Source organism: Schistocerca serialis, chromosome 8 (assembly GCF_023864345.2).
Source record: "Schistocerca serialis cubense isolate TAMUIC-IGC-003099 chromosome 8, iqSchSeri2.2, whole genome shotgun sequence".
Taxonomy (NCBI): domain Eukaryota; kingdom Metazoa; phylum Arthropoda; class Insecta; order Orthoptera; family Acrididae; genus Schistocerca; species Schistocerca serialis.
In genome coordinates, this window is record NC_064645.1 from 238,780,705 (window position 1) to 238,796,175 (window position 15,471).

The window sequence follows — 15,471 nt, forward strand, 5'->3', positions numbered from 1 at the left end:
ATGCTAAGTCTCTTACTGTTCCGATTTCTGCTAATTCTCACCACTTCCATATTTCTTCGATCTACTCTCAATCCATATTCTGTGCTAATTACACTGATGATTCCATTCAACATACATTGTAATTCTTATTCAATACCACTGCAGACAGCAATGTCACTGGCTAATCTTATTGTTGATATCCTTTCACCTTGAATTTCAATTCCACTCTTGTACTTTTCTCTTATTTCCGTCATTGCTCCTTTGATGTATAGATTGAACAGCAGGGGCGGAAGACTACATTCTTGTCTTACACCCTTTTTAATGCATACAATTCGTTCTTGGTTTCCCATTCTTACTGTTCCCTCTTGGTTCTTGTGCATCTTGTATAACACCTGCCTTTCCCTATCACTTACCCCTACTTTTATCATGTTTTCAAACACCTTGCACTAGTTTTCATTGTCAAATGCTTTTTCTAGGTCAGCAAATTCTACGAACTTGCTGTGATTAATCTTCAGTCTTACTTCTATCACTAATCGCCATGTCACAATTCTCTCTCTGATATGTTTATCTTTCCTAAAGATAAACTAATTGTAAACTAACAGATCCTTAATTTTCTTTTCTATCCTTCTGTAAATTAGCCTTGTCAGCAACTTGCATGCATGAGCTGTTAAGCTAACTGTACGATAATTCTTGCACTTGTTGACTTTTGCAATCTTGGGAATTATGTGGATTATTTTTTCCAGAAGTCTGATGGTGTGTTGCCAGTCTTCCACATTTTACACCCAAGAATAATCATTTTGCTGCCACTTCCCCAATGATTTTACAAATTCTGATGGAGTTTTATCTATCTCTTCTGCCTTATTTGATTTTAAGTCTTCCAAATTCCGATTCTAATACTGGACCCCTATCTCTTCCCTATCAATTCCTGTTTCTTATTCTATCATGTTGCCAGATAAGTCTTCCCCCTTATAGAGGCCTTCAATTTACTCCTTCCATCTATCAGCTCTCTCCTCTGCATTCTTAGTGTTACATGCTCCAGCTTTCAATTTCACCAAAGGTTGTTTTGACTTTTCTATATGCCGAGTCATCCCTTCTAACTATCACTTCTTCGCATTTATCATGTAGCTATTTTTCACCTTAGCTTCCCTGCACTTCCAATTTATTTCATTCCTAAGTGACTTGTATTTCTCACAATATTATGAAAAGGCCACTTGTTATCCACTATGTAGTAGAGATGCCAAGTCACATACAGGCACAACAAAAATACTGTCAAACAAAGTTTTTGGCCCAACAGGCCTCCATGAGAATTAGACAATACAAATAAACAAGCATGCGCGCGTGTGCACGCACCTACGCACACAGTATCTCACTCAAATACAACGGCGCGCACTGTGTGTGTGTGTGTGTGTGTGTGTGTGTGTGTGAGTGAGAGAGAGAGAGAGACCGTGTTTGGACAAAAGCTTTGTTTGGCAGTCTTTTGTTGTGCCTATTGGCAACTCAACATCTCTGCTTCATGGTGATTATCACCTAGTCTTTTCATAATAATGTCATCATTCCATCCCAGATTTTCCATTGTTTGACTTGTATTTCCATATTTGTGAATTTCCCTGGGCATTTCTGTACTACTTTTGTTGATTATCTGAAGTACTCCCTCTGTTACTCATACTTTTTTCGCAGTTACCTTCCTTGTACCTAACTGAACAGCCTAGTGAGCTACTTATTACAGTATCTATTGCCTCAAAGAACTTCTTGCATATCTTTTCCTTCATTAGTACTTTCGTATCCGACTTCTTGTCCAGCGTTTATTCCTGATTAGTATGAAAGTTCAGCCTTCTCTTCAACTTTACCAAATTGTGTTCATCAGCCCCTGGGTACACCTTACAATCCAACGCATTCTCGTACCTCCTGACCTTTTCCAAGTTTACTTCCTTTTGCAATTCTTGAGCAGAGTATTCGCTATAGCCATCTGAAATTTATTCCAGAACTTAGTTAGTATTTCTCCTCTTTCATTACTACTACGAAGTCCATATTCTCCAATAACCCTTTTTTATGTCTTCCACAACAACCAAGTTATCATCCCCCATAACTCTTAGATTTTCATCTTCTTTTAAGTACACATTACCTGTTCAATATCCTCATATTCTTTCTCTATATCTTCATCTTCTGCTTGTGACGTTGCCATGTATACCTGAACTATTGTTGTTGGGCGTTTGTTCGTTGTAGAGTGTGATGCAAACAACCCTCTTACTGAACTGTTCACAGCAGCTTAGTCTCTGCCCTACTTTTTCTGCTGCTGTTGATATTATCCTATACTCATCTGACCAGATATTGTTGCCCTCTTTCCATTTCACTTCAATGAACCTCACTGCGTCTAGACTGAGCTTTAGTGTTTCCCTCATCAAATTTTCTAGCTTCCCCACCACTTTTGAACTTTAGGCATTCTACACCCACAACTCTTCGGGAGGGGTTATACTTTCGTTGGTTACTCAATCTTTCTCATGGTCACCTCCCTCTTGGCAGACCCTTACAGAGATCCAAAAGGGGGACCAATCCAGAATCTACTGCCATTGGAGAGATCATTATAACACTTTTTTAATTACAAGCCACATGTATGGGTCTTTAAAGCAGTGATTTCCATTGCCTCCTCCATCCTCATGCCCTTGATCACTGCTGAGCCTTGTACTTTTTAGGGGCAGTTTCCCACCCCAAGGCTAAGACAGTGGCCTGAACCTCTGTCCGCTTCTCTGCCCTCTTTGACAAGGCCACTGGCAGAGTGAGGTAACTACTTATTCCAGGAGTCTTTGGCCACTATTGCTTATTTTTATTCAAAATTTAAGCAGTGGTGGGGTTCAAACCCAGAACCTAGGATGTTTTTGATTACTAATCAAAGACACTAACCCTAGACCATGGGTATTTCTGCAATATTATTTTTATCGCAGGAACAGATACTAATTTTTCAGCATTACTTAAAAGCAACAATAAGTACTAATGACACTATTCTAATAATTTTTATGCATTATTCTATTGCGCCTGTTGCTGCCGTAATTTTTCTAAGAAAACATGATTTTTGAGGCATTGGGACTATGAAATGTTCTCCCTAAAATTAGCTCCTTTCCAAAGAAGAGGGAATAGAGAAAGATGGTACTATTCATGCTGGAAAAGAAGAAGAAAGAAAAAAAGAAAGAAAGAAAATAGAGAGAGAGAGAGAGAGAGAGAGAGAGAGAGAGAGAGAGAGAGAGAGGTCTTTTTCTGTGTAAATGCCACAATAACTCCATTGCTTCTGCAGCTGCAAACCCACGTGGTGTAAACCCAGTAACTAACGTTAAAAGATATCCTTAGCCATCAAGTAAACATACAACTTCCTCAAACCTCCACCCTTACAGAATACGTGTGCATAGGGGAAACTGATTGAGGGGATCAAAATGTGAGTCAGTAAAAAACAAATATCTGCAACAGGTAACGGTTCTGGGCTCTTCTCAGTTGGTTTCTGGATGTCACTGTATGCAATGCCTGGATACTCTCCTGCAAAAATGAAAATACTATTGCTGATATAAGTTTTCGATGAGAAGTTGAGGAGATTTGCAACACCACCGAAAGGACTTTGATCAGCCCTGCACTCCTGTACAGTAGAAAATGAGCTCCAGTGTAATGGAACAAACCAACCAATTGTGAAAATATATGAACATGGAATACCATATCAAGTAACTCATTACATTTGTAATCTGCACGTGTGATAGATTTCTTTCTTTCAGTAGAAAGATGTGTAAACTATCCATATAAATGTATGCAACACTCAATAGTTCTTAGCATTACGTATATGGTAAATTACGGTATATTAAAACAAGAAAGGTAAAAATATTTCACTTTAAATACTTGTTTTTCAATACAACTAACAAGGAAGAAGTAATAAATGTAAAAAAAATTAACAAAAACAATTCAGGTACTACAGGGTTAATACTGGATTTTTAATTTGGAGGAGCAGGTGTCAAATTACCGTCTAACCATTTAAGCTTTCTGTAGATTTCCTGAATTACTTCAGGCAAATGCTGGAATGACCAGTCCCCCTCCAATGAAGACTAAGTTTCTTATCTGGCAATAATGTACCCTTCTGTCAATCAGTAGGTCAGGGATCAGAAACAGGGAAAAGTTTTTTTATTTTTGACAAGTGTGGTACAAAACACTTGCAGATGTGGCGGCAGTGGCAAGGATGATGATGGTGGAGGGGAGATGATGCACAATACACAGTAGAAAGTGTCCAGCTGACCTTTATTCTGGCCGACATACAAGAAACCTTAGATGGAAGTGACACCAAATCATAAATTGGCAGAGAAAGGTTTTTATGATTTTCAGACCAACATGGAGCTGGGCAGAAGAGAAATGTCCATATTAGGTCTGGATAGGGATTCACCTTATGTGAGCATCAACAAAAAGAATAAAATGCTGTGTATGCCCTCAAGCAAAGCTGGGCATCAAAAGGCACTGTAGGAATACTTGTCACAGGTTTAAACCAAGAACATTAAAACAAATGAGCCTAGATGGACAGCCAATCTAACGGGAAAGGCAGATTTGACTTTGAAGCAGACAGCAACCATCTAGATACATAAAGTTTCTTTCTGTTTATGATACAGGTGGGAGTATTGGGTGAAGATTACAAAGCTGGCCTATAATGTGCTCTATTTCAATTGGTGGGTGTGGAAGGGAGGGGAGGGGGGTGTTCCACACTGATGTGATGTTTACATAATGAATTAATTTTAATTTGGAAAATATATGCGGTTTTAAGTATGTACAGTGAACGAAAACTCTCGAACAAAAAATGTTTGGTGGGTTCATTTAGAAGCAAAGGACATTTCAGAATTTGAACTCATCTACTCTAGAATGTAAGCCCTTCAGCTTTTACAAATTACATGCAAATTATTTTCCCACCGTTGTATGTACATATGAACATATGTACATGCTTGATAAACAAGTGAGCTGTGTCAAGTATTCCTTAAATTTCTAACTGATGGACAGTAAGATTCCGAACTTTCTTCCACCGAATTTACCATGGGAATAAAATTTTATCTGCAGTGGCACATAACTATGTATTATCCATTTCACTCTGGTGGCAGAAGAAATGTTAAATGCTAATATTTCTCTGGTGATGTGAGGGGAGTTGGTGACAAAGTTCCTGAGCACTAGATTTTGTGGCAGTGCCCTGTGTAAAATTCCAAATCTGTTTGCACAATACACAGTAGAAAGTGTCCAGTATCTTCTGGAGAATAGGCATGTGACACTGCTGGTGGCGACTTGACCAACAGATGAGGATTTTCAGGTAGGAGGTATCCTTGGTGCTATTCGAAAGGATTAGTCTTTGTGTTGGCACTGTGCTTCACTGTGACAGTTCTCTTCATCCATAATACACAAACGCAACACCACACTGTATGTTATACTAGCTCTCTTATTACTCATCCACACTACGAAGACGTATTCAATACTGTCTAAAATGCCAGAGGGAGACAACTGTGAACTATCATCTCTACAATGCCAATGATGGATTCTCATGTCTGCCTCCAACATTCATTTCCCGAGTACAGTACTGATTTAGAGAGACTCCCGAGATCTTACCACCTCTGATATCTACATTAAGAACCAATACGGGACTAGTTCTGGAACCTGCTTGGCACTTGGCTCTCTGCAATCTGAGGATACTATTACTCCGTACTGCATGACACTGAATGACACTCCAGAGAAGGGCAATGACCAATGTTCAATTTATTGCTAAATTATCACTATGAAAACAGTACTTTACCTCAATCCTGAATGGAACCATTATGAGCCACTAAATCCCAGTAAATACTTCCTGTCTAAAATTGAGTAGAGACATGCTTCAGTGTAACAATGGGAACAACGTTTTCAATTGGTCCTGAAAACTGCCTGGGGAAAATGAAGTAATGAACTGGTAACTGTAAGATGACAGGCTGTTAGCACATAGATCTACTTAATCTATTGATGCTAAACTTGTGCAGTAAGTATTCTTCGGAACTGAGCTAGCAAAAAAGTGGTGACAGGGATGTATTATTGTTTGCACATGCACATGACAGCAGGATACTGGGCACAGTCACAAAATGAAACCCACCAACACACAATGCACTCAGTCACAAAGTGGTACATGGATTAGTCTATCTGCACCAAATTCTCAAATACATAATGCAATTAAAAGACAATATGTAAGCACATACAAAATGCTGCCACAAACAACTTTAAACCAGCAAGCACTAGATGATTACACTTGATTACAAAACCATCAACTCAGTCAAACAGAATTCCTCCACACATAAAACTGCAAACATCAGCAGATTGTTAATCACTAAAATAAATATTAAATTTTTGTAACAGATGTCACCACATTATAAAAATTCAAAAGTACTGAAGAAGTTAGCAAATTCAAAAAGAGAATACATTGACAACTATGGTGAACTACTGCAGTTCTCTGTTGTTGACTTCTAAAATATTACTAGGCTGGTCTGTGAAATTTGAATCCCTCACAGCTTCCCTCAAATTTTGGTTGTTTTTGTTGCGACTAACATTTGTAGTGCAGCATGACGTCAACGTTAGGTAGAAAGATTGTAATATGGTTGAGAGTATGCGAAGCCGATGACTGAATGCCAAATGAAGACTGTAGTAACAGACTGATATGATGTGTAGCCTAATGTTAACATTTGTGTCATATTTAAATGTGCTTTGCCATATTTAACACCCCCCCCCCCCCCCCCGCCAACCTTGCTACCAGGTTTCTTCTCTCTGTGTAGCAAAGGGGTCATATAGACCCAAAGCAATATGCTGGATATACAGTCAGTATCTTAATGAAACAACATAAAAACATACATTACAGTTGTTCAATGTAACAGTGATGATACCGTTTTCATAAAGATTACGGCCAATGAACAAAAAAAATTTAAATTGGGGACATACTGACTTCAGGGGTACTCAGTGCTAAAACTAATGAATAAATTTTAATGTGTTGTAAATATAAAACATCACAAGGTACAACTGACTCAGGGAGTCATATTTTGGTGGTAAAAAACAAAAAGCATAGTGAGATGATCTTCCAATGTGCTTATGGGATCATACTGACCACAGTGGTACTATGAAGGTTAATGGTACTACGAAGGTAACGCACTTTTCGCTGTGAAAACGAAAACTGCAAGGTAAATACAGAAAATGTATATACAATAATGGGAATGTATCCAAAGAGTATTTTGATGCTTGTTATGCATATACACTGTTAATAAAGTACGAAAAATACAAGGGGGGGAGGGGTACACTACATAATTTACATATATCTTCGTAACAGTGCTATCCTTTCATTGAAAAGATTATCATGACAAATTTCCTCAAGTGTTCATAGGACACTCAAAAATACTCTCTTCCTCATCAAAGATCTCTAAGCAATTTTCAAATCTCAGGCATATGCCAAGGCAGCTGATATGCGGCTTTCCAGGTTCAATGTATTTATTTTGCACATGGATTCTTTTCAATATTTTCTTTGGTTCTCAAATTGCTACACATAATTGCTTCACCACCTTTTCTCCCCTGGTATTACAATGCTGTATGGAACATTTGGATCAGAATTTATTTCCACATAAAGTCATGAAATTATTTCACCCACAAAAAAGTAGTTTTTCATGTGGTATCTGTGCTGCTTATATTTTGAGGAACTTATGTTCTTCCTCAGTAGGTTTTTATATCGACTAGTATTTCCTTTCCAATCTGGTTCAGGGCTCTTGATCTCTTAATTTTCAATGACACTTTCTAAAGTGAAGAGTCCAAGGGGCGGGTGAGGGAGAGGAGAGGGGCGGGTGAGGGAGGGAGAGGGAGGGGGAGGGGGAGAGAGAGAGAGAGAGAGAGAGAGAGAGAGAGAGAGAGAGAGAGAGGAGGGGGGTAGGTTCTGAATATACGTAGAATTCTTTGTTAAGTTATGCAACGGAATTTTCATTTAAAAAGTATTACATGATTGTGGCCCAAAACCACGGGAAAATTATCATACAGGAAATTCAAGTGAGTAGGCTTATAGTGATAAAAATTACTAAGACAGAAATGACTGCTTCGTCCTTATGGTGATCTTCTCTTCCGGGGTCAGCCTCAAGAGGGTTGGGTTGTTTTGGGGGAAGAGGTCAAACAGCGAGGTCATTGGTCTTATGGGGTTACGGAAGGATGGGGAAGGAAGTCTGCTGTGCCCTTTCAAAGGAACCACCCCGGCATTTGCCTGAAGCGAGTTAGGGAAATCACGAAAAACCTAAACCAGTATGGCCAGACGCGCGATTGAGCCGCTGTCCTCCCAAATGCGAGTCCAGTGTGCTAACCACTGCGCCACCTCGCTCTGTTCAGCCTCAACAGGTGGGTCATTCTTAGTTTAAGAGTTAATGACCTGCTCCCTTCCCCTATCAACCTCTCCTTCCTCTCAATAGAAGAAAAACACAGTGCCAAAAGCAGGGATCACTATTTTCATTTTCAAATGTTTCTATGTGCAATATCTTGAATGGCACTTTCCAAAAGTAAATCATGGCGAACCATTCCATGTTTTTTGTGAAAAGAGTCTTGTCTTTCTATAAAATGAGAGGATTTGTTGTCATGAGACACAAAGGTGTTCATAAACAAGAAAAAAGTAAAAGATCATTATAATTGACTGACTGTAGAGAGGATCACTTCCATATTTCACAGACTTTTGATTACCTCAAAAATCAAGGTGTGAACTTATTTTAGTAACAGCACGAAAAGAATGTTTCACTATTTAGAACAATGTATTAAGTATAATGGTTAGATAATTTTTCCCAGTCACTGTGAGAGAACAAATACAGATGATATTTCACATCAGTGATACTGAACAATAAGTCCGGATAAGATGTCTGGCACTGTGTGTCCAGAACAAATGAATTAATACACTAAGAACCTGAGGGGGGCTTCTGGCATAAGCTTCAGCAGTGTAAATGACCACTGATATATTTGGGAAACAATCAACCTAACAATACCACAGACCTGCACCGAATCATCAGTGTTGCAACATAAACCACTCAACAAAATCTGACATACATAAAAGACCAGTCATAACAAGGTTTATTTTGTTGACTTCGCCAATCATCAACTAAACTGTCACTCTTCCAAACTTAACCAGACCTTTGGCTACGCTACAATCACTAACTGTAATCACACTTCAAAAGATTAAACAGAATCAAGCTACTGCCAATGTTCTGCTCAAGCTTTGTGAATGTGTGTCAGTTGACATGCACATTGGCAGGACCAACCAAACCAATACTGAAAAAATTCTCCAACATATACATCCCAGTGAACACCATTGACTAGTGTACCTAGGATACAAAAAATGTGGTAGAAGTCTTGCTTTGCTTACGGCAAAAAGAGATGAGCAAGCGGACTGAATAAACATCAGGAGAGTCCAACAGATTTTTTTTCCTTCCTATGTTTCTTCCAGCACATGTAAGCCAAAATTTTGCATTACCTTTCATTTATTTCCAGCAAGTAATGGACATTCCCTTTTGACACCGACTTATCTGAAAATGCCTTCGCAAAAACTAATAGCTACACGATTGAATGCCTGATCACGGGATTGTAGTGTGAAATACACCATGGTACAAAATGCTGATGGTAGCAATTTGTACCATAATTTTTACATAATCTCAATGCAATTGAGAAGCCCGACACTTATCAAAATATTTTACTATGGAAATATTCCAAAGGTGTGGGAGGTGCCAGAAATCTTTAGATCAAATACGCAACTGCATCATGCTCATAGGCTGTCATGGTAAGTGTGTAACAGTCCGACGAATCTATGAGCCACTTTAATTCAGTCCTGCTGAATGAGAAACACGTAGTGGTGCTATGAGGCAGGAGACGGGGTAGGAAATGTGGGGTGGAGAGGTGTGACATACAGGAACGGGTGAAGAATATTTGCTAGCAACTGACCCACTGTTTATTTCGTTCTACCTACAGGCTCTTCACTGTATAAGAACAATTTTGAGTTGCAGCATGTCTTCAACTTGTTTACAAGACATCAATATTACTGTCTGCGCAAACTAAGTTAGCACCGCACAATAACTGACAGGAACAACCATACACAAGTGTCAACTTCAGCTTTCACGGACAGTAAAACTATAACAATTATGTGCAAAATATATTGTGATGTCAAAATGTATACAGCGAGTACAAAACAAATAATTCTAACCGTGTGTGTACAATACAGAAAGGAAGATACTTTCCACATGAACAATGTCACATTCACAACAAGGCAATTGCCTTATTAGCTTAAAATTAGGATAGAGACATGAGTAGTTGCATGCCTGGTGAATATGGAATTTTGCTGAACTATGATTCCTATGAGAAAAAAGATGATGCTATGACTGCTAAAAACACGGACTGGTTCCCATATCTTTTAAATAATTACGCAATCTGTAGAATACTATTTTCTATGTTTTGTACTGAATGAAGTAACAAGTTTGTTCATTATCAACTAACTGCACAAATTGCAATAAACATGCTGCTGACATCTTTTCCACATCTGTAATATACTTTTGGAGTGTAACACAAACTTGGAAAAGATCTACTTCAAAAAATACATAATTCCATTGTCCTAACACTGACATCTTAGATTACTATTTTTGAGGTACACCCTGACTTGGTTTTTCGTACTTTTACGATTATAACACTTGTAAACTTGGTTCAGCACATTACATTTCCTACTGAATTGATAGAAAAGACAGTAAATGTTAAGTAAATCATAAAGCTTGCGAACATGCAGAAAATCTTATACCTACATAGACTGAACTGTTCCAGCGTTTTGTATTGGATTTTTACATTGTTTTTATTACAGGATAAAAATAAACAACCGGCTCTACACCCAAAACATTTCAACCACCGCATCACAACAATGTACGCGACAATTAATTCTATAATAACTGACACGTATTTTTATTAAATTAACACTCAAAAATGTACAACTATTTTATATTTTTTTAACTAAAAATGAAATACGCTACCCACTAACCTTGTTGGGAGATAAAGGCCTGTCCTGAAACTTCCAAATATTTCAACTGTTGAATCTGGCCACAAACTACGGATAACTTTTTTAATCTTTCGAACCACACTAAGGCGAAGCTCATGTTCTGCTTGCGTTGGACTCATGTACTCGTAAAAGTCCTCGATCTCTTCATGAAGACTGAAAATCGTATTCTTTCATTAGCTTTAAGAGGCATATAATTTACGATACGAAACGTTCGAAAGTCGAACTGAGTAAAAAAACCACATACCCGATGACACCACGGCCGTAGGTTTTATTAGAATTTCTCCATGGGCAACCACCGTGCTCACCAACCAACGACGCCTGGTTAAAGTTCATGCCATAAGTACTTGCACGATTTTTCCTTTTCCTGCGTGTGCGCTTGTAGTACGTATTATTATTTATCACACGATCATGAAAATCTTCATTGTTCGTTAAACTATCTAAATGAATGTAATCCTGTCCTTTCTGTCCTATTGCTGGACTAGTATCTATAATATTCATACTATCAAGCCCCTTTTGGGCTTCCCAAATGCGTGTCCACAGCACTTTCGATGGTCCGTCTTGCTCTGGCTGAAACCAACCTATACTGGGATCCATAAAACGCACCAGCCCTTTTGCAGGTGCTCAGACAACTTAAAGACACCACCACTATGCGCTTTTGAAGACTTTTATCACTATTTTACTACAAATATAACCACCAACAGCACGATCTGCACACACATCAACCGGCTGCAGTTCCATAAACTACCGCGAGATGACGGTAGCACACGAAAGCAGATATGATCCAATTTGGCTAAAATATTACTGTTATTTGATAAGAGGGCGTAACAAATAATACTGTCGTATAATATATAATTTTAAAGAACACCACATGCCGTGTGCAAATAAACCATAACCTGTGATGCAAGAGCATTGATTTGCAACGATGAAGACTAGCTTCAACGTTTACATTGCAGGTGACAAATCCGATCAGGGACAAACTATTTTCCCTTCCAGTAAAAGTCTCGTGGTTATTAATAGACCAGTGGAACAGCGATGCTAAGGTATTTGAGATAGAAGGCGTCGAATATACACAACTCTGGAGCATTCATTTGTATTAAATGATGCAGAAATTTCTGGAATTTGCTAGGTCTATTGTAATTTCTGTGATTACCGACAGAGTTCACTGCGGTCACCATATTCATCTTTAGTATTTGTTAGGCTGCGTATCTCATATGAAAAGGGGGAAAATATATTTGAGCGATTATCATACTCCGTTTTTCGGCAAAACAGTGTTAATTCGAACAAAGCATTCGTTGATATGATAAGATACGCAAGAACAGAATAATAATAACAAAAATACCTTCTTATGAAAGATGTTTTAGTTACGACTTTTTAAAAGCAATGCTAGTGCCAATTAATGGGTTGTCCGAGGGTTTAGTTACTAACTATTTCTGTAGTCTAGAATGAAAGTCTCTTCGTCGTACCATCTTTCTTCCTACTCGAACAACTAAATAATGTTAACCACAGCGATGGTACTTCATGCAACAAATTTCAATTAGATGCTAATTTGAAACGTACGTTCAAATGTATCATCTATGCCAAAGTTCATCACATCGTTACTTATCATGCTCATTTAAAAATTTTAAAAGATGATATACTCCAGAAGAATGATTAAAAATATGCGTGTGAAATCTGGCTTTTACGATTATGTACTTCACAGTAACTTGTCTAGAATCATTTGTTTATTTTCTATTTGAGAAGATCAATGTCATTTCCTATTATATTTTTTAAACAACATTTGTCAACATGTGCGGAAGACGAATGGGTACTGATACGCAAACAATCATAAATGAGATTGAGGAGCGCTTTAGTGTAACTCAAAGCTCATTTAAAAGGAGGGAATGGTGACATTAACTACTGACTTGAAGAACATAGATTGTGAGGTGCTTCAGAAACTGAATAATAATATGATACTCTAGTTAATATCATACTTCGAACCAGAAAATTATGATAAATACACTTAAAATATGTACTACTTTGGTACAGTGTTCACATGTTCCGAATATGGAGCATCCAGAAACTATATATATATTGGCCACGATATCTTGGTAGATGATTGTTGCAGTGTCTGTGTGTTTATGGGATGCATTTTTTCATATGACTTGTCAAGTCAATGGCAGCACGGCATTTCTTGCCGCAATTGTCACAAGTGCATCTGGCTGCTGAGGCAGGAGCAATGGTAGCATTGCGAAGCCTTTTCTGCCTTAATCTGTCTAACAAGCCTTCATCACGCTTCAACATTCCACATGATATATCATCACGCTACTCTGGTCTCATGCTAGCCCGTGACTCCCATCTGTTTGTGTCGATTCCAAAGCTCTCGATATCTCGTTTACAGGAGTCCTTGAACCTCAATACAGGACGTCCTACAGGTCCTTTGGCTATAGAGATCTCTCCAAGCATCACCTCACATGGTAATCTGTCAGGATCCATACGGTGGACGTGTCCCAGCCAGCGGAGTCGTCTCTGCTTCAAGATAGCTGAAATACTGTTGCAGTTAGTTTTAGATAGCACTGCTTCGTTGTTCACTCGGTCCTTCCACGTTACGCCGAGGATGGACCTCATGTGGAAAGCATTAAGGCGACGTTCTTGTTTGGCATAGGTAGTCCATGTTTCCGATGCATACAAAAGGATGCTGAGGACGCAAGTTTGATATACAAGAATTTTGGTGGTCAAAGAGAGTTTGTTGTTTTTCCAAGCACGTGTATAGAGTTTGCCAAAAGTTGTCGCAGCTCTTCCAATGCGAGCATCAATTTCCTTGTCAACAGACATGTTTGATTCTATAGTAGATCCAATACAGCAGAAGTTATCTACGACTTGCAGAGTAGTGCCATCTAGTGTGATATTCGGCTTTGTGTTAGCACCCTGAACCATAATTATGGTCTTACTGCTGTTTAAACTCATCGAGAATAGGTGGCATGCGTGACTAAATCTTGATACTAGCTCTTGCAGCTCTTCTGCAGAGTTCGCAACAACTGCAGCATCATCAGCATACAGGAGTTCACGAGCGACTATCTCGTAGAGCTTTGTCTTACTCTTCAGAAGACTGACATTGAAAAGCCTTCCATCTTTCCTAGTATGCAGATGTACTCCAACATTGCAATTCTCGAAAGCCACTTGGAGCAGACCTGAGAGGAAAATTCCAAAAAGTGTAGGTGCCAACACACAGCCTTTTCTCACGCCACAGTTCATACTGAATGGTTTAGATGTACTGCCATCGAAGATTACAGAGCCACGCATATTGTCGTGAAAAGATCTTATTAAAGACAGCAAAGTTGGGGGACATCCAATTTTTTCCAATACGCTGCAGAGTCCCTCCCTACTGACGGTGTCAAAGGCTTTGTTGAGGTCAACAAAAGCCACATATAATGGCACTTTGTGTTAGCGGCACTTCTCTTGTAGTTAGCGCAAGGTGAATATCATGTCACTTGTGGATCTGCCAGTTCGAAATCCACACTGTGACTCAGGGTAGATCCGAGCAGCCAAGTTTTCCAGTCTCTTCAGGATTATCCTTGCATACCCCTTTCCAGCAATGCTCAAGAGAGATATTCCTCTATAGTTGTTACAATTACCTCTGTCGCCTTTTCCTTTATAGATTGTTACTATATTTGCATCTAGCATGTCTTGAGGTACTGTGCCTTCTTCCCAGCACTGCAGTAGGATTTGATACAATATCGGCAAAATGCAGTCAAGTTTGATGATTTCTGCTGGTAAGTTATCACGCCCTGTACTCTTGCCTAGCTTTAGACTTTTAAGTGCGAGTTTTAGTTCGTCAACAGTGGGAGGATCATCAAGCTCAGACATAACTGGGTAAGTTGGTAAAGTGCCCAAAGCTTCTGAAGGAATGTTGACCTCTTCTGAGTATAGTTTAGCATAGTGCTGCACCCATCTATCTAGCTGCTGGTTTTTATTGTTGATTGGGTCTCCATTTAGATCTTTTATTGCAGCGAACTTCCTGCTTGTTGGTCAAATGGCCTTTTTGATGCCTTGATACATGCCACTATAATGTCCTTTGTCCCGGCAGATCTGAATAGTTTTACAAAGGTTGGTCCAATATCTATTTGCGCAATGGCGAGAAACTCGTTGCAGATCTGCTTTGCAGGCCTTGTATTCAGCTATTGCTCGTTGGTCTTTAGGATTATTCACAACCTGTATATGAGCATTACGTTTCTTGTCTATATATGGCCGCAACTCACTTTCACATTCAGTAAACTAGTCACTTTGAGTCATACCCTGCTTCCCAAATGTCCCGATAACTGTCTGCATAATATTTTCTTTAGCTAGATGCCACATATTTTCGGCGCTCTGTGCAGTTATAAATTGCTCAGGATTCAGTTTCCTCTCAATTTCTTCACTGAACTTTTTGTATAGCGCATCATCTTGAATGGCTTTGGTGTTGA

General features: G+C 38.9%; 1 protein-coding gene across 2 annotated transcripts in view; it reads right to left on the reverse strand.

The window, feature by feature from the left end:
- LOC126416095 (terminal nucleotidyltransferase 4B-like) overlaps positions 1-12,182 on the reverse strand; it is a 44,202-nt gene extending 32,020 nt beyond the window's left edge. Inside the window, exons 1-2 of one of the 2 annotated variants that reach the window (XM_050083589.1) lie at positions 11,277-12,182; positions 11,015-11,185 (exon numbers count right to left, since the gene is read on the reverse strand). In XM_050083589.1, coding sequence (XP_049939546.1) covers positions 11,015-11,185; positions 11,277-11,626 — 521 coding nt within the window. In that variant the 5' untranslated portion in view covers positions 11,627-12,182. The remainder of the gene's footprint in view (positions 1-11,014; positions 11,186-11,276) is intronic. The other variant, XM_050083590.1, reaches the window with a different exon arrangement.
- Between the last annotated feature and the right edge of the window lie 3,289 nt (positions 12,183-15,471).